The 23,319-nt window shown below is 39.6% G+C and overlaps 1 protein-coding gene across 2 annotated transcripts in view; it reads left to right on the top strand.

Moving 5' to 3' along the window:
- Window positions 1–23,031, top strand: part of LOC143858624 (mannose-P-dolichol utilization defect 1 protein homolog 2-like) — a 36,797-nt gene extending 13,766 nt beyond the window's left edge. For both annotated transcript variants that reach the window (XM_077369318.1, XM_077369327.1), the window contains exons 4-9: window positions 109–181; window positions 324–390; window positions 631–690; window positions 16,457–16,517; window positions 16,628–16,669; window positions 22,410–23,031. In XM_077369318.1, the coding sequence (XP_077225433.1) occupies window positions 109–181; window positions 324–390; window positions 631–690; window positions 16,457–16,517; window positions 16,628–16,669; window positions 22,410–22,513 (407 nt within the window). In that variant the 3' untranslated portion in view covers window positions 22,514–23,031. The remainder of the gene's footprint in view (window positions 1–108; window positions 182–323; window positions 391–630; window positions 691–16,456; window positions 16,518–16,627; window positions 16,670–22,409) is intronic.
- Window positions 23,032–23,319: the final 288 nt, after the last annotated feature.

Raw genomic sequence — 23,319 nt, 5'->3', positions numbered from 1 at the left:
TGAACTACTTAATCTATTTTCCCCTTATTATTATTAACAAAACATTTTGTTGTATGATGTCACTATTTCAAGGTACCTAACAATATTTCATTTGTTTGCCTATTACAGCTATAATTTTGGTTGGTATTATTTATAATTATTCACAGCCTTTGGGAGCTAAAATATGGATTAGGGCATCGCTGTATCCTATAAAATTTTAGTTTCTTGGAGTTCCCTATTGATCCATAACTATAAACTCACAATTATCTAATGCAATCTCTTGTGGAACTGATCTAACCTCCGTACGCGTTTTTGTCAACTTTTCTTAACTACAGCTTTGTCAGATATTGTGCTTTAGCACCAACGATTTTAACTGGTCAGATTGACCCTGTTCTATTTGAAGCCTTATACGTGAGTTGCAAATCTTATTCATCCATTAGCAGGCACATAATTTCTATCTTCCTAGTTATTTATTTATTTAGTTTTTGCATTGAAATGTCTGTGTAACTGGTTTGTTGGGTGGAAAGTTTGTTGGCCCTTTTTCACATACTTTCTTTGTGTGAAAGTAAATTTGCACCATGCCTCATTTTATATATAAATTATTTTCATCATTTTTTGTACCAATCTGATGCAATTATCATTTTTTTACAGGCTTGTCAACATGCAATTTTTTTCTTTGCCAGGGTCCCGCAAATATGGGAAAACTATAATGTAAGTTGAAAGTTTCATTTAATGTGTTTTTTTGGTAGGTAAGCTGGGATTGAACCGCCGACCGCTAGGTTGAAGAATAAAGCCTTGACCATTGAGCTGTAGGCCCAATCCCTGAATTCCTCAAAAACTGACCCCCTCGCACTAATCCCAAGGGAACGGTTAGCAAAGAGATGATCGCCGGAAGTTCCATTTAATTTTACTACAAAAGAAGCTTGAAATAAGTTGTGCTTGGCTATCCATCTTTTCATGATCTTTGTTTTTCTTATAATTGTAGAGTTCCTTGGATTTTATTTTTGTTTAACTTTAAATGGACCGGACAATTTGATCCTGGAGCACACTTGCCTATTCTATAAAGAGTGAGATGTGAAATGTCGTACATGCCATGTATATGGACAATCTAAATATCTAGCACATTTTATTATTCTAATACAATATCAGATCTAGGGTTAGGGTTTTGTGGAAGTCCTGCGAAAAGCTCTAGAGAAAACTGTGAAAGATGTTGCAGAAGGTGTTCATGTTGTGGCGAGTGGCGACATTAATGTCTTGTTGACACATTACCTAACCCGGCAGTTTTGACCTGAAAGCACTATTTGCAGTGTTTTTTCTAAGGCTTTGAAAAAATGGGAGTTCGGGAATATTTCGGGAAGCGCCCAAAAAGTTCACCAGACATTCTCTACCTTCGGAAAGAACATAGCTAATTGAACCTGTAGCTGTGGTTACAGGATTGAAAGCCTCAGATTTTTATCAAGACTTAATAGAAGCTGGATATACGGTCTTCGAAGTCCTGCAATAGCTGAAGATAGACAGAGACTGTTGCAGGAAAAATCTAGTGCTACTAGGAAACGGACGAAGTTTACCATCTCCCCAGTCTTTGCCGAGAAGCCCCCAGGAGTTCAACTCATTCTCTGGGAACAGAGATGAGAGGATATATGAAGTTAGAGGTAACCTTCTTAGCCGCAGAAGACAGTCAGCAAGATGGGCGGAAAATCTAGGGTAGCCAATGAGTTCGAAATACTCCGACAATTGGAGCTGCAGAACCTGTCAGTACTATAACAACGGTACAAGGAACAAATGCAGAAAGTGAGCAAAAACTAGGGATGATGAGCTAGAAGATGACGACGGAGTCAATCCAATGCAGAAAAAGAGAGAAGTTTCGACCCCCTCCAATTTGGGAGCTTTGGAGAAATACCCAGAAATCGCAACAGTAGGCAAAGAGGTGGAGGACCGTAACAAGGAATTGAAAAAATGTTTGGTAGGGTGTATGAATAACTCCTCTTGGACCCTTTTCAAAAAAAAAAAATAACTCCTCTTGGAACCTTGAGGAGGCATGGCAGTGGGCCATTACAGAATGGGATATACCGTTGCTATCGAAGCCTCGTGTAATTAATAACTTCGAGATTTTATTTAGGTTCAACTCGGAACAACAAGCTTTGCGGGTCCTGAGAAGGGGGGGATGCTCTGGGCCACATTTTGTCATCCCTGCATGCATGAAACCTCGCCATTCACTCTGGTGCCAAAACAGTGTGTCTAAGATTCTATGACATTCCGCTTCATGCTTGGTCATTAACTACAGTTGAAGCTTTGGGAAAACTGTTTGGCCAGGTGCTTCAAGTCCAATTATCAGGAAACCATGATTATTGCGTGGCCTTTGCCTCAGTTAAAGTCCTAATAAATGCTGGAATTCGATTACGCCATTTATTAAGTTAAAAGTAGATAATAAGATCTACTTAGTCCAAGTGAAATTTATGCCTGAGACGGAAAATGAGAATCTGTCGCCCCAATCAGCTAGCCAGATCTGAAAAAAAATCACCGGTTTACTCACTCCGGTACCCGAGGTGAGTATGGCAGAAAAGGTGGACAGAAACGGTAACTTGAGGCAAGTTTTGGAAGGTCAAAAGGAGCCGTTGAATTTCAAATTCAAATTTCCACCATTCCAACCAGCACCTGAGACTTCTCTAGTTGTATCTCTAAGGCCAAGGATTGAGATAGCAAACCATGCTGCATTAAATGCCTCAATACCTGGTGCTCTGATACAGGATACTCACATTGGGAGGAGTCTACATCGACGACAGGAAAAGCTAAAACGTCCCAAAAGTAATGCTGCAAAACCAGGTTATAGAGGGCCAAAGGACTTCAGACTGGGGATTTCCTCGAAAAACTTAAAGTTTGAATGCCAATTATTTATTAAGATGAGCTCATAAGATGACAGAAATATGAAAAATGGAGATTAAAGGACAAAACTAAGAAACTGGATCAATTTCGTTCTAATATTTTATTGAATGCCAATTATTTATTAGTGAATGGAGCGAAGCATGGAGACTGAGGTGGTCAAATACAAGCTCAACTCAACTCAGCTCAACAAAGCCTTTGTCCCAAACTAGTTGGGGTCGGCTAATGAATCCTTTAGAAAATTTTCATGAAGAAGGTGAAAGAATCTACCCCGCTCAAATTGACTAAGTCTAATCCTGACACTAGTTGGCTTCGTCTACATGGATCATTCTCTTCCGTTCTCTCCTATAATATGTCATGTTTTCTCTTATGTTCCTAGACATCGAGTTCTTCCTCACTGTTTGTACCCAAGTTGTTTTCGGTCTGCCCCTACCTCTTTTTACTCCATCAACTTGGCACGAGTCACTTCTTCTCACTGGAGCATCCAAAGGCCTACCCCACAGACTGGCGTGTAGTGTGGGGTCAAATACAAGCTAAACCAAGAAATAAAAGGAAAGGAAACATAGAACAATACAAATCAAGGAGGATAGAAATAAAAAAGCTTCAGGTCTGATCTACCAACTCTATAACGAGCAAGGCGATCAACCTCACTGTTAGCGGATTGCCAGATATGCTAAAACTTAACAAGATGACTCTCGATGCGGTCAAGGACTTCTTTGATCGCAATGGAAAACCTCAACGGATAGCTCTCTACTGCTTCATCCAACGGATCACATTATGAGATTCACCTTCCACTATCATAAGGTCCGAGTCCATATCCTTGACTAATTGGATTATGGCTATAAGGGATTGCACTTTCTCAAGTCGCATCAATTTGCTCCAACGAACAGAATAGGCCCACCTGATAACGCCATATGCCTCACGAAGAAGGCCTCTCAAACCAGCCAGCCCTAGGCCGGTCCTGGGTTCCCGAGGCTAGTCCATCAATTTTGTTCTAATATAATCAATCTAGAACAGATATGGAAGAACAATTCTTTATTATCTTTGAAGGATGATAAAACCCATCTACAAAATTTATGGAAGAACAATTCTTCATTATCTTTGAAGGATGATAAAACCATAACCTAAATGAAAAAGAAGGCTTCAAATACTCCTAGGTGGTCTTTCTCAAGTAGCCATTACCCTTTTTGTAGGGTCTTATACAATTGCTTTCAATAGTAGGTTTCCTTGGTAACTTTGTTTGGAACTATGATATTGAAGCAATATACTTCTCCTGTAAGATACAAATTGCTATCTAGTGGTCTAGGTGCCCATCGCTTTTGGGAACCTATTAGAGTAACAATCGCATAGCTATAGATTATTATAGGCACTACACCAGTCATCACAAACACAAGCAATCTTTTGTTGCTCAGGTAACTAGTATTAATGAACCCCTTCATTTAATGAATTCATATGATACTTAGGAGATTGTTATAGGACCTCCAGGTAAGAATATTGTTGGTTGCATGCGGGTCTATAAACTAAACCAAACGGTTGATAGCACCATAGATTGGTACATGTATTGTCTAGTAGCAAAAAGCTATAATCACGATCAAGGACTAGACATTTAGTTTTGTTCCCAAAAGCAATATTGTATTGGGTGGCCCTTATTAAAGATCGTTGTCAAGAATGCATTTTTTCATGGTCATCTAAAGGAAGAAAAATATAAATGGAAAATCCAAAGGGGTAGAGATCAGGATGGGGAGCTTTCTATATAAGCTTCAAAAGCCCATATGAGGACTAAAGCAAGCCCCTTGAACCTGATTTGATGGACTTCATCAAGCCCTCTTGAGACATCAATATCAAAGGTGTAAGTCTGATAACTCTATTTGGAAGACACTCGATTCCTTACGACACTTGATTTTTGTTAATGACATAATTATCACTTGGACTGAGGTTGAAGAAATACAAATTATGAAAGAGGTTCTGAAGGAAGATTTCGACATGAAAATCTTGCAGAGTTGTGCTACTTTATAAGTGTTGAAATTGAGGAAACCAAGAAAGGAATGCTAATGATCCCATGCAAATACATCACAGATCTTCTCAAAAGATTCAACATAATGAATTGTAAACCATTAAGTACATTGGAAGTCTAGCCATTCAAAAAAAAGAAAGAAAAAGAAATAGAAAGTACGCTGGCAGTCTATAATATAAAGATGTCTGGGCAACAAGGGAAGAGGATCAAAGATCCTCTCATGTATTAGAGTATGGTGGGTGCTCTTCTCTACCGCATCTTTTCGAGACCTTATATTACATATGCCATAGATTAAGTTTGTCAAAATATGCATGATCATAGAAATGATCATTTACCGGTTTCTAAAAAGATTATGAGATACATAAGAGGAGCCATGTATCATGGCTTATTTTGTGAGAGGTGTAAGGACACAAGTGTTCTTGTAGAATGATACTCTGATGCAAACTGGGAAAGAGATTGGCTAGATGTTACAGGTTTATGTGTTATGGTAAACAGGTGTATGGTGCCTTGGAGCAGCAAGAAATTAAGAACTGATCCAAATCCAGTGTGGAGCAGAATGTAGGGCCATGGCATCCATCATTGCAGAACTCAAATTGATTCACCATCTATATTATAGGTGCTTCATCTCGGGCAGATATGTACTCCCTTTTCCGTGTCAATCAAAGTGCCATTAAGATGTCGCTAAATCATGTATTCCATGCGAGGATTAAGATTGCTGAGCTGACTTTCACTTCATCCGTGTGAAGGTTGAGAGGGGAGAAAACAGTGCTTTACCCCTAGATGTCTAGTCAACTGCTGCGCCTCAATGCATTTCGGGGAGAACCAACTAGCTCTGGGTTCGAGTGCTACCACTTTTGGTGCAAATATATTCCATGCTTTTATCCCAACTCAAGCTGAAGAGAAGTATTCGATGGTCACTGCTAACCGCTTTTGGTCCCAAATCGATGCTCATTGGTGGAAATAACTCGAGTTGCTTTTCCAAACACGTGGAACAAAAAAATGGCAACTTTCAAGACACCCTCCCTTCCTGGAATAGCTTGAGTCATTTTCCATATGTATTGAACAGAAAAATGGGACCTTTCAAAAGAGACTTATTAGTGAAAGTAGGAAACAAAGTCAGAGACCAGATGAGCCACGGTATGCTTGATTTGGTAGTCCGGCATATCTGTGAGATCAAAGGGGTCCTCTGGTTCCATTGCCTTAAATCCAAGTCTCTTTTTACTGGCAAGCCTTTCTTCTACCTTTCGAATTCTCACTGCCTTATTAGCCTCCCATCTAAGCTTCCTCAATATCCTCTTATCGGCCCGAATTATATTGAAGAAAGGATGTTTATGCAGAGGCAAATGAGTGTTCTTTACATTAACTGACCCAGATAGACGATGTAATTCCTAGGCATTATCTTGGGCCTCCTTAAATAGTTTCCACTGTCTCCTGAGGAAATCTTTCGTAATTTCCTTGTGGGTCGGGTCGTTTATAGAAGCCCTCTCTTCATCATAGACCATCTTCTTCATCCTGTAAAGGATCTTTTCCAAAACCAAGAGGTCCATGAACCACTTCCTTTTCCGGCCCAAGGAAGATGAGGGAAGGGAAGGTGTACTGTGCAGGGAAGGTGTACCGTGCTGCATATCGCTTTGATGCATGCCCTTTTCCTTCATAATTTTAATTTTTCTTAGTTCATTTTTTATATTCCAAATTAGTAGCTTAGTTTGATTAAAAATCTTGAAATAATTGCTAATTTATCAATTTCTTTCTTTGATTTATCTTAGGTATAGTTTTTTTTTTGTTTTTTTCTTTCATTATTATATGTTGACTAGGCATTGATCCTGTCACGCCCACAAGCTGCACACATAAGGCCTAGGAACACGACAACGCCGTACACCTGCAAGGAAACCTTACAAGCATACAAGGCTAGCAAAGCGATAACAAAAACCATTCATTTCATAGCATCCATAAGGTCCACACTTGCATAAATGATTCAAATAATCAAATATTTAATCCTTTTCTCACTCTCCCCAGTAATCAATAATGAAATAAAATAACAGTCTCAATAATGCCTAAACAATACTCACTGTCTAATAACTATAAGAATCAACTAAAGCTGAAAACCGAAAAGTCACGCCTGCGCTCCCTTGTTCGTTCCACGAGGGTCAATGTCCGAAAATAATAAACCATAGTTGAAAAGCTCAGTACATAATGACACACCACAAAAGTGGGGTCAAAAGCATGCTATATAAAGAGGGTCAATAGGTAAACAAAGATGGCGAAAGCTACGCATGAGGTGACTGATACAAATACAATAACTGAGAAACGAAGTTAACAAAGTCACATTTCAAGGTATCACATCAAAGAAGGTCCTAATAAAGAGTTACAAAGTCTCAAGAGATTACTGGGAGTAATAAGAAGATACAAAACCACCCAAAGGTCATCGGCTTAGCCCAAAACGCATGTTATTTTACTAGACTGCCCGCGATTTGAAACTAGTTTCTAAGTTCATATACCCGTCGACAGGGTCAGCGAATTGCACCCACTAACGGGACGCAAAAGCCAACGTATAACCCCCATTGGTGCGGGCCCTTATAGTTCACATATAAACCTAAGCCTCCACAAAAGGTGTCCACATATACATAGTCCAAAGGTACGTACAAAGTTCCAAAGATTGTGGTTCAGGTTAGTTCCACAAGGTTTTCCGGAATAGTTGGGTATACAACGATAAAAAAGATTCTTATATCCAAGGGGTCACATATTTAATGCGAAAATCACAAGTTACCAATGAGTACAAAATTCAATAGTTTGTAATCAATGAGGAATAAGCATGCAAGAACCAAATCAAAGTGTAAGGTTACCAGAAGTTTCTTATATTCAAAGAGATTAGAGAGTTACAAATCAATAGGGCATATCATTGGACCACACATCATATCACTAAAGTAGTACGAAATTACGTACCTCCAATGACGGACACTTCGCTTTTCAAATTCACCTTAATGGACCGATACCCAATTCACATAGATCATATCCATCAATAAAGGGCCCCAAGAAGTGGCCCAAAACAAATAATCTGAAGTCCCAAACCTTTACATAACTCACCAAAATTTGGCGGGTTCGGGCACCTGACCAAGGTCTTCGGGCGTCCGAACATCTCATTCGGACGCCACTACGGGCTTCTCTGATAACTTCCGAAGGAAATTTACATTCTCAGGTTCTCAAGCTTCGGACGCTCGAGTCGGACGTCTGAACCCCCTTCGGGTGCCCAAATACCCTCGATCAGGCGTCCGATCCTCGGGGCTGGGTTTTTCCGCGAGAATTTCAGATTTTACCCGATTTCCTCAAAACTTCAAAATTACATATCTTCTTCGTTTGGACTCCAAATTACGCGTGGTCGGATCCGATGGATTCCTTACGACGAAGGGAATCCACCTAACCTGATTTCAAGCTCCGAATCGACACACATAATTATTGTAAAAATATCATCTAAACTTTTAGGTTAAACCCTTCAAGACAAAATTTCCTAAAACCAAAACGAACCGATCTTGGGTTCGTTAAGGATTTCATAATAAAGTGAATCCTAAGGAATCCGAGATCGGTCCTAAAGCACATCGTAAACGAAATCAAACCTTCGCTTTCATCTTTTTAAGATCACAAAATCCTTGTTTTAGGGTTTCTAAAGATATAAATCGATAAAGAAAGTAGTGTTTACCTTGTTCTTCGCTCTCTGATCCCAAAACTTGGTTCTCTTCTCCTTCCACACGAAAAGCTTCTTTTAGGGCTGTAGAAAATGTGTTTATGGTTTAATTAAACTCCCAAAAGATGTATTTATAGGATTTCCGCCAAGAGGCCCTAATTAAGTAAACTACCCATAAGACAAAAACGCCCCTTCCAAAAAGGAAGAAACAAATTTTGTTTTAGGGTATTTTGGGTATTTACAGATCCCCAAAACTATTTTTTTCACAATTGATCCATGCACTGACACGAATGAATGTGAAGAAACCTTCCAGTTTGTATTCATGTTTGTTTCACTTCGTTTTGTTTGTAATAGACAATAGATTGACTTGATCTCAAGGTACAACTGTTAGATTTGATTGATTTCACGGCTTATTGTTGAGATCAACTTAGATATGAGATTTAAGGGTAGATCAAAGGCTAGACCTGATTCTATTTTTGGAATTTCTAAATCTTAGATCAACTTAGATTGGAGTGAATTTACATGGAAAAAACAAGTCGATGATATCTTTATTCTTGTTTTGCATTATTTTGATATCATAGCATAGACTTAAATGGCTACTCGAAGTGACAAAATATGTAGAGGAAGATTGTTTTATAAAGATGGGGATGATCTCATATTCAAACTTATTGACATGGTTAACTTTTGAAAGGATCAGGTGAAATAAATCCTAATCAAGAGGGGTAACCCATGGCCAAAATTTGGAATTCTTTGAAAGCAACCACTCACCAGAAATCGAATAACCATGGTAAGGAAAAATAGTAGTCAAGTAATTCTAACACGTTGGCTTACCCAAAGAACTACCCATGTTTGGAGCAACACCGTAGATACCCATACAAATGATTGGACGCATGAAATTCTAGTGCGAAATAGAATTAAACCCACAAACTATTTATGGGATATCACAAAAAAAGGACAATGTGGAAGTACTCGAGTTCAGTGCGACTCTTGACTCACAAGTATTCCTTGATTGGCTTACTGCCAACTACTTTGAGTGGTATGACATTACCGATAACTGGAGAATATGATTCATGAGAATAAAATTGGTGGGTCATGCAATGATTTGATGGAGCATTGTTGAGCAAAACATCCAGGGAGCCGGAACAATCCTAATAATCCAATGGTATGAGTTGAAACAACGGCCAAGGACCAAGGACCTTCTGGGTTTTTTCCAATATAGGCTCTTTGATCAAATGGTTAACTCCAGGCAAGGAAACTTTATGGTAATGGAGTGTATATAAAAGTTTGAAGAAAAAGAAAGAAAAAGACAGGGAAAGATGAAAGGAAGAAAAAGAAAGAAGAAGGGAAAGAAAAGAATAGAAATTATAAATCATTAAAAAAAAGAAAGAATATAAATTAGAGGGGAGAAAAGTTTGTAATTCAATCTTATTCCAAAAGCTACCAAAGTCCATTACATGAGGCCTATATATAGGCAATTGAAATAAAATTCCATGGAAATAAATAAAACCCTCCTCTAAATAACATGGAAATAAAAATCCTAAAAATTAAATAACATGGAAATAAATCCATAGAAAGTCTTGATGGGCAAATATGCCACTTATTTGGCCCCTCGCTCCTACGATCTACATCATTCCGCCCTTCCTGAAAAGCACTCGTTGTTGAGTTCATATCGGCCTTGCCATCATGGGGCTCCGCCAGGATCGAAGATGTAGATGATCTATGCTCTAATCATCGCCGTGACTCTATAGTGATCATCAAGGTCAACTACTGTCCATGAGGCCCGTGAGTGCGGCAGGTAACATGGAACCCATTCCAGAAGAATCAAGATGGCGCAAGTGTCTGCTGGAAATACCTCATAATACTCCTCCCGGACAATTATGGTAATGATTGGCAATATGAATCCCTGATCATATCCAAGGGAATCATCCTCAACAACACTGTTCAAAGCGAAGTCAACCTGAACTCGAGAATCTGCTATGTCGGCACAAACTCTTGCAATGTGATCGATTGGCTCAAAGATAGTGCAATTCTCCACAATAAGTTCTCAACCAGCTGTCTAAGTAATGGCTCATCGGTCAAGTCACTTGCCTCCAACTAATGACGGTGCTTATTCGATTCTGTCGATGAATTAGCCTCACGTGGCTCTGCCACAATATTTGCCTCAACTGTGGAAGTATTAAGCTCGCTCTCTAGATGCTCGGCGGTCGGTCCTGGGGGAATCTCTGAATTATCATGGTCGTTGATGTTAGCCTCATCAACAATATCATATGTCGGATCACTAACAATATGCGTGTCTGGCTTTAAGATAATAGCCTCTGGCAATGCCTGTTTAGTCACTTGTACTATCCGGCTTTATATCTATACTCTCTGACGGAACTACTGGATCTCACTCAACATGTTCTGGAGTAGGCTTGAGCTCAACATCAACATCGGTCTTATCAACTATGGCATCTGGCTTATCATGTAACTCCTCAATAATTCTCGCTATTTCCTCTGTAGCTGATGGACAGTTATTGCCATCTTGTCCAAATGAACCTCCCATCATTTTTATCTTTATTTATATGCTGCTCGTTCACGACAAACTATCTCCTTGCGAGCTACCCTATGGTGATACTGATAATAAGCCCTTCGAGCATAGAACCTCATGAACTCATCATGGAAATCTTCCCATCAACTAAAACGAGGCTTGCCTAAGTCACTACGCTCTAGCAAGAAGTATCTCCATTTTGACTCGGCTTCTTTTTATACTGTATCCTTGACTCAACGAATGGTCATTTGATGATCATAACCATAGTACTTATGGTATGTATCAAGAGCCTTGATTCATTGTAGACACGTAGCCTTATAAGTTTCATAGGGATAGTAGTAGTCATCATAACCATAGAAATATAGAACAACTGGTGGATTCACTGTGGGGTGGATCAATGTCGCATCTTCTGGACTGGATCTGATCGATATTACCATTAGATAAGTTGCCGATGTTGAAAGGAAAGCAACGCTTCTCGCGGATCGTCAATCATACGATTGGAGGGTTCCGATCGGTGATCGGAGTGTGATCAACGAACGAGATCTTTCTCCGATTTGAGAATGTACTTGCTGTTTGCTGCTGGAAACGGTCTACTCGCCGTTTGGATCAGCTTCCGTGTTGACGACTCTGGCATAAAACGATTGGATATTGATGTTTGTGGATGAGAGAGAAAGTGTAGAGAGAGAAGATGAGATGGAGAGACAAATTGAGTGTTTTTCATTTTTTTTGTTTTTTTGCTTACATGTAACGTAGTTACAAAGTAAAAAAAGGTAAGTTGCTATCTTTAATGACTATCAAAGAAAGGAGAAAGGTTACCGATGACCATTGTTTTAAATTCTGATCGAAATTCAAAATTTTCGGTCAAGACTGAAACCGAAACTGCATTAAACCATAATTTCGGCTGAAAATTACGTTATTCCAAAATTTCGGACGAAATTACCGAAATTTCGGCACAAGCTTGAAATTTATTTTTTTAACCGAATTTCGGTGTTCGAAATTTCGGTTTCGGCTCTGTCTGAAACAGAAACCGAAATTTTAAACCTGGCTTATGACTGCTAGTAAGTAGGTAAAGTAAGGCAACTTGCCTTATTCAATACCCCAAAGAGAGAAACTCTAGTTTGGTTTCCTTCTACCTCGCGAGACAACAACAAATCCGGAAGAGAAGAAATGACTGGAAGATTTTCATGGATCGGCGAGTGATGCGCCGCACACCGAACGGGCAGTGATCGACAAACAACCATGGGAAGGGCGGCGATTTGCAGCGGCTAGTGACAGTTGGGTGAGATTCAAGGAGCTTGAATGCATGGGTTTGGGGTGTCTTGGGGCAAAGCAAAGATGTTGATGTTGGGATGGTTTGAAGGCTGGTGGAAGGGTGTTTGAAAGGGTTGTTGATGGCTGAATCTTACGGTGAGGGCGGTTGAGAAAAGACAGCAGGTTTTGGATGGGTTTTGGTGCTGCTATAGCTGGCATAAAGGGTTCAAGATGGTGTGAGCTAACAATAAGGGGGGTGTTTGGGAACACTAGATGAAGGGTTTGGGTTTCGATGGGGTTTTTTTTTTATTGGGTTTAGGGCATGGTTTTAAATTTTGACCGAAATCTGAAATTTTGGATTTCGGTGGAGACCGATACTGAAATCACACTTACCCAAAATGGTATTTTATTTCGGCCGAAATTTCAGAATTTCAGTCGAAATTTTGTTTTTCCCTGAAATTTCACGCAAAAAACCTGTTTTTTAAAAAATTATTTTAATATTCTACAGAAATTTCGACCGAAATTTTATATCAAATAAAATACTGTTTTTCTTGTTTAGCCGGATTTCGGCCGAAATTTCGTTTTTGGTGGGGTCCGAAACCGGTATCGAAACCGAAATTTAAAACCTTGGTTTTGGGACTGTTGTTTATGGGAAAAGTTACAGAGGGTGTGGATGGTGGTTGGGTTATGGCAGAAAGGTAAGAAGAGGGTGGTCGACTCTCTAGGGAAGTCGGGTTTGGATTGGCTATGGTGGCCGTTTGATGATGTTGGGGACTTAGCTTAGGTGGCTGTTAGAGAGGTTTTTTTTTTTGTTGGATGCAAGAAATAGAATTTTCGTGAGGGTGGATGGGGCTGAGAATGAAGGCTTGGGTAGTGGCTTGTAATCAGGGTATTGAGGCGTTCGGTTATGGACTTATGGGTTTAGGTGCTGTTATGCGAGCTGTAAACAAGAAACAATGGGGACTGTTTGGGTGAAAATTTCCAGGGCTTTGGCAGGGGTTAGCTTCAGAGGAGGCTCGTGTCAAAACACTGATTGAAGACTGGTTCAATTGCTGTTGAAGGCTCTGGCATCTTTGCTGTGATAACAATCTGATGCATACCAATATGATGCAGGGCGGGGAAGAGAAATAGAAGAAAGAGGAGAAGAAGAGAAGAGACAGGGAAGGAGAAGAGCAGAATATAGGAAGAAGAGGGGAAGAAAGGGAAAGAGGAAAGGAAGAAGAAGAAAGGAGAAGGGAAAGAGAAGAATAGGAGAGGAGAAAATTCTGTAATTCAATATTATTCCAAAAGCAACCAAAGTCCACTACATGAGGCGTATATATAGGCAATTGAAAAAAAATTCCATGGAAATAAAAAAAATTCCTACCTCTAAATAACACGGAAATAAAAATCCTAAAAACTAAATAATATGAAAATAAATCCCTAAAAAGTCTTAATGGGCAAATATGCCACTTATTATGCCCCACGCGCCTACGATCCACGTCACTAAGTGCTTCTACTTTTCCAAGATGAGACATCTCACCTTCAATTGCGGGCAACTAGGAAGCACCGGTACTCTCCCCGGGCTCCCGCACCTGCACCCGACACGTATGGGGTGCGGGTACGTCCGGGTACGCCCCCGGTACGTCCGGGTTACGTACCCCATTTTTTTTTTTTAAAAAAAAACTAGTTTTGGTGGTTGGGTGCATGTCGGGTGCGCACCACGTGTACCCGACACGTCCTGCTTCTTCCTGCTGCTTCTCTTTCCTCTCCTGTACTTCTACTTTCCTGTACTCAGTATTTACATGTAAACCATTTAAGTAAATGTAAATCTTAAGTAAATGGACAATAAAATAATAAATCGGTATTTACATTGTCCATTTACTTAAGATTTACATTTACTTAAATGGTTTACATGTAAATAACGGAATACCCCCTTTTGGATTTATTAAAAATAGTTTCAACACCCAAATCTAAAAGGAAAAAAAGTCAACTCTTCAGTTCTAGTACAAAATTCAAAGAAAAAGGGTCGGGTCAAAATTTTAACTTTCTTAACTTCCAAACGGTGGGGTATTTTTCAAAATTTAAAAATTCATAAAATTTATTTTGTCCAAACATTATTAAATCCCAAAAGTACGGTAAAAAAAATCTCATAATTTGGTCTCTAAATATTATTCCTCTTGTCAGGCACTGGTCAACACACTGGTGACAGACTTTTTTTTATAATGAATGATGTATTGATGCCTCATGTTATGAAATATGGAACTTAATCACTTATGAAATGAAGAGTAATATTAGAATTTTCCATTTTGGTGATGTTATTGTTATTTGATTGCTCTACAATTTTTTTTAAAATTTTTATAAATATATAATAAAATATTAAAATATATTATTATATTCGGCTTACCCGAACGTACCCGCACCCGGTTTTTTTGGCAAATCACGTACCCGTGTCGTGTCGTACCCGCACCCCGCACCCGTACCCGTGCTTCATAGGCGGGCAAATATGCCACTTATTATGCCCCACGCGCCTACAATCCACGTCACTAAGTGCTCCTACTTTTCCAAGATGAGACATCTCACCTTCAATTGCCCCACTAGGAAACCTCCTTATAGGAGTTGAGGATAATATGGAAAATCACCATGAGGATTATTTGCGTGACCATGAGTCAGACAAATAAACGGATGAAGAATATGATTTGGGGAAGACGTGTCATAGCTAAACGTAGTTAGGTGAATTTTTGCATCACAAGAAATGGAAGAGAAGGAAGATTGTCTTTGACAACTATCTTTCATATCAATGTTCGCTACTGGTTTAAGTTATGCCTGTTGATTATCGATGGAGGGAGTAGTAGGAATGTGGTCTGAGAGTACTTTATGCTGCCCCAAACTAACGCCAGAACCATTTCCCACCGCATAAGGCTGCATGGTGGACACGGATACTATTCCGCTCACCTAGAGTTGTTTGATTTTCTTCTTCATTGGTATTTGCAAAGGATTCTATCGTGTGCAGTGTGTTCCTATGAATGCTGCAAACATATTGCTTGGAAGGCCTTAATATATGATGGGCATGTGTTTCTTAATGGTCGAGCAAATACATACAATTTTCAATACAATGGTAAGCATATCCTCATAATTCCTTGAATGTCAAAGACGTCAAGAAGAATGTGAAAGAGATTCCGAAATTCTCCAAAGAACCTAAGCTTGTACATTTGTTGAATAAAAAATAGTTTGAGAATGAGACTGAGGAGAACGGATTGACATGTGCCGTAGTAGCCATAGAACTCAATGACATTTGAGGAGGAGAGGCCTTTGGAGATACCTCTTAGGGTTCAGAGAATCTTGTCCGACTTTTCCAATGTGATTCCTAAGGAGTTACTGGATGAATTTCCTCCTATGCGAGTATGTGCAATATGCCATGGATCTAGTTCCATGATCATTGTTGCCAAATCTACCAGTTTATGACATAAATGCCACTAAAATCAATGAAGAAGAAGAGTGTAGAGACAAAATTTCGTTGGGTGTGCTTTCAGATTAACCAAAACTTTGTGGTTACATTACATATGTACGAACGAGATGTACAATACATAAAGGCCACTAGCTGCAAAATGAATACTCTAACTAGTTAAACTGAAAAGAGTGGCATATGTTTGTAACATGATAGTTATTTTGAGTCTGAGGAATAGAAGTATCCATGAAGTTTTCTGTCTGATTATTGGTGTCGGACGTGATGCATTGGGCCTGTATCCAGGTATCGTAGTTGTGAACTTGTAAATTGCATCTGTTCAAACGGGTTTGGTCAAACGTAGAGTTGCCCTTGATGGAGTGGTACCCACTGTGATGAAGGCACCTCGCTTCAAGGGTGTGCTTCTTAATCCTTTTTGTACAATCAGCTGTACCTTGTGTGAGCGTGTCACATCATTGTTTTCTTTCTTATTTCTTAAGTATTGATTAAATATATGAGGCCATATTGAGTTTCCATATTTACTGTTAGTATTAAATAACCGACATACATACTGTATTTTTCGGCCATATCGAGTTTCCATATTTACTGGTTAGTATTTACTGTTATATGTTTTCTGCTGGTTCAATAAATATGTCTCTCACCAACTTCTAACACATGGCTGAATGTCTTTATATTATGCAGAACAAAAGCACTGGGGAGCTCAGCTTCTTGACATGTTTTATGAACTTTGGTGGTTCTATTGGTGAGTTTACTTTGCCTTTTTAGTTGTCTTTCTTTTCATCACTATGCGTAAGCTTTTGATATCCTTGTTGATATGGATCTCCTCACTTTCTCTAATTCTTTTCTTGGCAGTAAGAGTTTTTACTAGCATCCAGGAAAAAGCTCCAAAAAGCAGTATCCTTGGGTTTGTATTTGGAAATTATTGTTTTGTTTTCCATCCCATCATTTTTCTGAATGCTAGTTTGAAAGAGGTATCAGTATCACACACATTCTATATCATTCTGAGAGGAGAGTAATAATTTTCAAGCCTGGTTACTACATATTTTAAATCTCATGTCATTTCATATGTGCATTTTCTTGTTTTTGTGTTTACCATTTAATAATTTTTTACTTATTTGCTTTCTCTTTCTTGTGGCTTTTCACTTTTATAAATGAACTTCTATAATAGTTGTTGTACATGCGTATTTCCAGTTGGATTCGATTATTGTTGCTGCTTTTATTCTTGTGTGGACTACCACAAACTATATTCATTACATCTCCCTCTCAGATTCAATTTTCAACTCATTCTTCTGAAAGTAGTACGAGGGTGGGGGGTGGGATGGAGGAGTGGATAATAATGGCTCCATGTTCCAAAGCCTTTTCTATTTATTTATCTGCATATTGATGTGTATACACATACTATAAATAGGCTACTGATATTCGCACCACCATGTTTTCATAATGGGTCAAACTCACCTTGTCTTTTATTATTTAACCAGCTATCATAGGCTATCACAATTCCCAAAAAGCTCTAAGCAACCAATTTAAAAATAAAAGACGAGGTGAGTCCGCCCCATTATTTGATGACCCGACGCTATTGTACCATTAGACCTTGCCGGGTCATCGGATCTAGAGGGAGCAGAGCCAATAGATGAGGCTCAACTGGAAGATCCGGAACTCATCTTTCTTGTTCTTTAAATTTAGTTAAAATTGGAAGAAGCAGCCCAAAAAAATGCAAATAAAACCTAAAATATAGTATGTACATGTATAGTGTATACGGGATATCTCTTTCAAACATACTATTCTGAAGAAAGACAAGTACTCTTTCACTTCCAAGCCTCCCCTTTGTGTAGAATTAGAATTAGAATCCTTTGGAAATATAAAATCACGCTTTAGAAGTAGAAAAAACATAAAAAACTTGCAAATAAATCAAATATAATTACAATAGAGATGAGAAGAGGGATTTGAGAATACAGTAGTGTGGAAGAAGTGAAGGGGTTTTTATAGGTTTTTTTTTGTTTGAGGAGGTAAAAAGACAGACTATACTTTTCCAAGGGCTATGAAATGGTAACTAATAGACAACAATATGGGCAAAACGGTAAAAAATATGAGTTGTTAGATATTTTGTTTCGTTCGAATTGTGTGGTACGGAATGAAATCCAGACCGGGACATTTAGTTCCAGTAATTTTTACCTAATTTCTTACTAGTATGAAACATTTCGTCCATTTTGGATGAAACGTAACAAATTTGGTTTATAAGCTTTTAAACCATCCAAATGAATGGCAAGCTTAATAATACATCAAAACCCCTCATTTTCACAACTGCAGAACACATTACCTGCACCTGGACAGAAAGGCCCTATGAAGCTATTTAAAAAAAATAGTAGTCGTAGGGTCTTTTTCGGAACGAACACTAGAACGGACAAAACACTGGACTGTTCCATTCGAGTGAGGGGAACAAAACTCTCATCGGAATGAAATTAATAACTAATATTGGAGGCCTAACGGCAGTCCCATTAAGCATTCTTTGAAGTACTTTGCTTTCAACATAGACACGAAAATGGAACTCCCATATCGATAATTTGATGGATCAAATTTAACGGAGATGTCCGACTTATCTATCATAATAGTGATCTTAGCTGTTAGAAGTGTAGGTGCGCCTAAGGGCACCATTTATCACAACTTGTACTCTATTCCTATTTTATATAAATACATAAGTGAAGGGGAGCTCATCTCCAACTCACTCTCTTTCTCTCATCCTCATCTCTTCTCATAGTTCTCAACCTGGTATCAGAGCCCTAGGGTTGTGGTGCCCTAGGGACCACTATTGGATGAACCCCTCCTCCTCTCCTCTCTTCCTCTCCTTTTTTTTTCTTTTCCCTTTCCTTCTTCTTCTTCTTCTTTCCCAGCCCCTACTCCTCGCCTCACCTCCCCAACCCACTAGCGCCCTCGCCCACCAGCGGCCTCACCTTCCCAACCCACTAGCGCCTGTCGCCCCAGCCCTCGCCGTCTCCCGCCATCACCCCTCACACCCACAAAACCTCTCCCTCCTCTCTCTCTCTCTCTCACTCACTCTCTCTCTCTCTCTCTCACTCTCTCTCTCTCTCTCTCTCTCTCTCTCTCTCTCTCTCTCTCTCTCAGACCACCACCACAACCACCCTCTCCACCTCCCCAACCCTAATCTTCTTCCTTATCACACCCTCGATATCCCTTCTTACCCTTAAAACCCTAATCTACCCTTTCCTAAACCTAACTCCTATTCTCTTTTCCCCTCTTACAAATCCTTGAAACAATAATCCTCTCTAGACCCCTTTCTCATCACATTCATTGTCTAAATCCTCTACTCTATCTCTTGCCTTACATCTCCGCGGCTTCAACTTTGACTCCTAGCATGTCTCCTCTTTCTGGTTGGTCATCCTATGTCTCTTTGCTATGTCTCTCCATCGGGGCTGCAGTTTCGTGGTCGGGCCCGTCATGTGATTTCTTGATTCTCTTTCGTGGTCTTCACTTTTATTTCGTCACCCTTTTACTGGTTGCGAGCCCCTTTCTCTCTCTTCATAGATCCTCCGTCATCCACCGATCCTTCTTATCCTCGATGGTAGCAAGAGGATGCCCCAATTTGCACTCTTCTCTGGCATAACATGACCTCTCATATTTCTTGCACGATGATGTGCCTGCCGACATCCAAAGCCATCTGGGGTCTTACAACTATCCTTTATTCTGGGGTGGATAACCTCACTCGCATTTGTACGACATATTTCGATTGGATCCATCTCGAGCGTGGAGACACTGCTCTAGCTGCCTTCTACAGTCAAATCGTCTCCCTTTGTCAGCAACTGGATGTATTTAGTTGTTCTCGCCAGGCAACGAGAGCAGCTCCGCGTGCTTCACTTCCTCCATGCTTTGGGACCAAACTTCCTACATGTTCGACAGCAAATTCTTGGCTTTGGTTCCCTGCCCTCCCTCCCTTACAGAGGTGTATTCTCGGACACAATAGTGTCTCACGTGTGGTTCTTCTTTTGATGCTCCCATCGATGGGTCTGTGCTTGCAGCATATGCTAGTGGTGATCGTTATGGCCGCGGCGGTGGTGCTTTTGGCCGTGGCAGGGGTCGTAGCGGCGGTGGTGGCCATGATACTAGAGGCGGTCGTGGTACTGGTGGACGTGGACGTCTTTATTGCAGTCATTGTCAGGTGGCTTGACATCATGCGTATACGTGCTATGCTTTACACCCCAAGCTCCGTCCCCAGCGTTCTGCTCACATCATTGTCGCCTCTCTTCCTGATGCATCTACATCCTCTACTTCCAGTCCAGTAGCGACACATGATGATACCTTCTTCCTCTCCAGGGCTGAGTATGAGAAGTTTCAATGCCTACGTTTGAGCAGTTGACCGCCTACTGCGTGTTTTGCACAGCCAGGTAGTTCATCTGCCTCTCTTCTTACCACCTTCAGCTCCTGGGTCATTGATTCTGGGGCATCCAACCATATTACTGGTATTTCCTCTTCCCTTAGTTCATTTAAGCCTTTTCATTCTGCGTCCTATTCTATCACTCTTGCTGATGGGACCACATCTCCCATATTGGGTATTGGTGTTACTTCTCCACGGTCTGGCGTTACTCTGTCCTCTGTTCTGTGTGTCACTAAATCTCCTTTCAATTTAATTTATGTTAGCCAGATCACTATGAATCTTAACTGTTCGGTCTCATTTTTTCCCTCTTATTGTGTATTTCAGGATCTCTTGAATGGGCGGAAGGATTCAAACGATTGACTTTCTCTGGAAAAGGGGCATGACGCTTGTAGATCATTGTCCCTTATGCTTGGAAGATGGTGAGTCTATCAATCATCTTTTTATCCATTGCAAGGTTGTTAGAGAGGTGTGGAGTCACATTCTTGTGCGGTTTTGAATTTGTTGGATTTTTCCTAGGTCAATCCCTGATTTAATGTCTTACTGGGAGAGTGTGTGGTGGAAAAAGAAAGGGAAGGTGTTATGGAGAATTTGTGTTCTTGGCTTTTGGTGGGTAATATGGAATGAGAGATGCTAGAGTCTTTGATGGAGTGACCAAAGCTCCATATTGGCTATATATAAAAATAATTGCTCTCTCTATTGCTTGGGCAAAAGGTCTTTCATTGTTTAAATTTGTATCGGCCTTTGATTTATGGGAGGGGTGGCAAATAATATGCAATGAGAGTGACTTTAGTCCTCAAACCATTGAACAGTGGGAGCCGCCCCCTGTGGACCTACTTAAGTTCAATTTTGATGGGTCTAGTTTGGGCAATCCAGGACCGGCTGGTATTGAAGGGCTTTGTAGGGATGCTCTTGGATCGGTCTTATGGTCATTTTCTGGCCCTATTGGAGTTGGGGACTCAATTGAGGCGGAGGTTAAAGTGGCGTATCAAGGAATTAAAAAAATGGATAGGAATCTTTTTAGCAAGACAATAGTGGAGGGTGATTCTAAAAATGTGGTGAGATGGCTGAGGGGCTCTGTGGCTCCCCCTTTGAGATTTTGGTCTTTTTTTGAAGAAATCAAAGACTTAACTCACGACTCTTCTATTGTTTTTAAGCATGTAAGGAGATCTGCTAATTCTGATGCAGATTCTCTAGTGAGGGATGGTGTGACTAGGGTGGGTTTGGAATGGTTTGATTTCCTCCCTCCTTGAGTCTGTGTTTTTCTTTGGTTTTTTCTTCTCTGTATGTTCCTTTGAGGACTCTCTCGGTTCTCGTCATTTATTCATTATTTTACCATTTTAAAAAAAGTGTAGATAAGTTATCTACACACTAGCTAAAAATACAGTGGGGGCCCACATTGCTTGGGTGATCCAAGGCATGGGCCCTCACATAGATAGGGTGTGCCCAAATAATCAGCTTCATAGGATCATCCTAACCCTTTGAACCGTGGAGTAAAAAAATGGACAGATTTGTGAAGGTTTATACACAAATCATAGGGTTGGGATGATCCTATGGAGCTGATTTTTTGTGGACACCCTATCTAAGTGAGGGCCACATTATTTGGGTGATCCAAACCATTCATTTTTAAGGCCCTCACATAGATAGGGTGTCCACAAAAAATCAGATCCATAGGATCATCCTAACCATTCGAACTGTGGAGGCAAAAAATGGACTAATTTGTGAAGGTTTAAAGACATCCATTTTACCTCCACAAATTGTAGGGTTGGGATGATCCTATGGATCTGATTTTTTGTAGACACCCTATCTATGTGAGGGCCTTTAAAATGGATGGCTTGGATCACCCAAACAATGTGGGCCCCCACTGTATTTTAAGCTAGTGTGTAGAGAACTCTCTACACATATGTGTAGGAACCGTTTTCTCATATATATATATATATATATATATATATATATATAGGGACTGATATACGCACTACCATGTTTTGATCATGGGACTACTCACTTTGTGTTACACTTTTTAACTATGCTTTCACTGCTGTTTTTTTTTTGTTTTGAATGGTTACAAGGTTTATTCCGAATTTCTATATACGAGGTTTATTCCAAATTTTATTTTATTTTACAATTTCAACATGATAAATTTAGATAGATGATACTCTAGTTAACATGCACTTGGAAAGAGATGAAATATAAATGTAAACAACTATATGTGTCTAATATGCTATGATGTCATCCTTGATTAATTTGAAGTGATTTTTGGCTCTGTAATCGGCATTGTTATGAATGGTACCATCCTGGGTCAAATAGTCATATATCAGAAGCCGCGCACAAAGAAAGAGAAGAAAGTACAGTAACACATCAAGGTGGTTTACAACATGGCTTGACATTGGTACCCAGTTTAACCAGAGTTGCTAGGATGCTACAATGGCTATGGGTGGGCAAAGAAAATCCCAAGTACTTGTTTCTTTCTTTTCCTAATTTATGAATTTGTAGCCTGCACCATTTACTAAATATGGTCTGCACTGTGTTATGAAAAAGTCATATTTGCTTAAGAACAATCTGATAATAAGGCCTCTCATATTTTAAGTCATGTTTGTGGAATTTATATTTGCTACCAAACCAAGTATCCGAACACACGAGCCTAGTTTTTGTGAGCAGAAGTTTGTCCTGTTTTGGTTTTTCAGAAACATTAGGAATGCTTTTCAGAAACATTAGGAATGCTAGCTGAAATACAATGCACACTGGATGTCTCTTTCTTTTTTGTCCTCTCTGTAATTTGGTTCAATTAGAGATTGACCAAAACCAGTGCCATATAGGCACTCAGTGCATTTCTGTATTCATGACCTTGAGAACCACCTAGGACTTTTGATCTCATGCTGCATTTATCTGTTTATGTGATTTAAAACACTTAAAAACCCACGGACCAATTACATTTTCTTTGCCCTTTTTCTCAATATATGCACACACAGGTGACAAAGAAAAAGTAAAAGATTAATACAAAGATCGTTAAAAATATTTAAAAAGAAGAAGAAAAAGAGATGTCAATGCAAATTCACCGCTTCCAATGTTTGCTGTTGAAAAGAGGAAGAACATAGAGAGGAAGAACATGGACAGTAAGCAGCCTCTCTTCAATAGCAAAGTTTAGCGAAAGATTAGAAGG

This window comes from Tasmannia lanceolata, unplaced genomic scaffold, assembly GCF_043159265.1.
Source record: "Tasmannia lanceolata isolate RefF3 unplaced genomic scaffold, GAP_Taslan_0.1 ptg000003l, whole genome shotgun sequence".
Taxonomy (NCBI): Eukaryota; Viridiplantae; Streptophyta; class Magnoliopsida; order Canellales; family Winteraceae; genus Tasmannia; species Tasmannia lanceolata.
The sequence above is the reverse complement of the archived record's forward strand: the minus strand, read 5'-3'. Positions and strand labels throughout refer to the sequence as shown.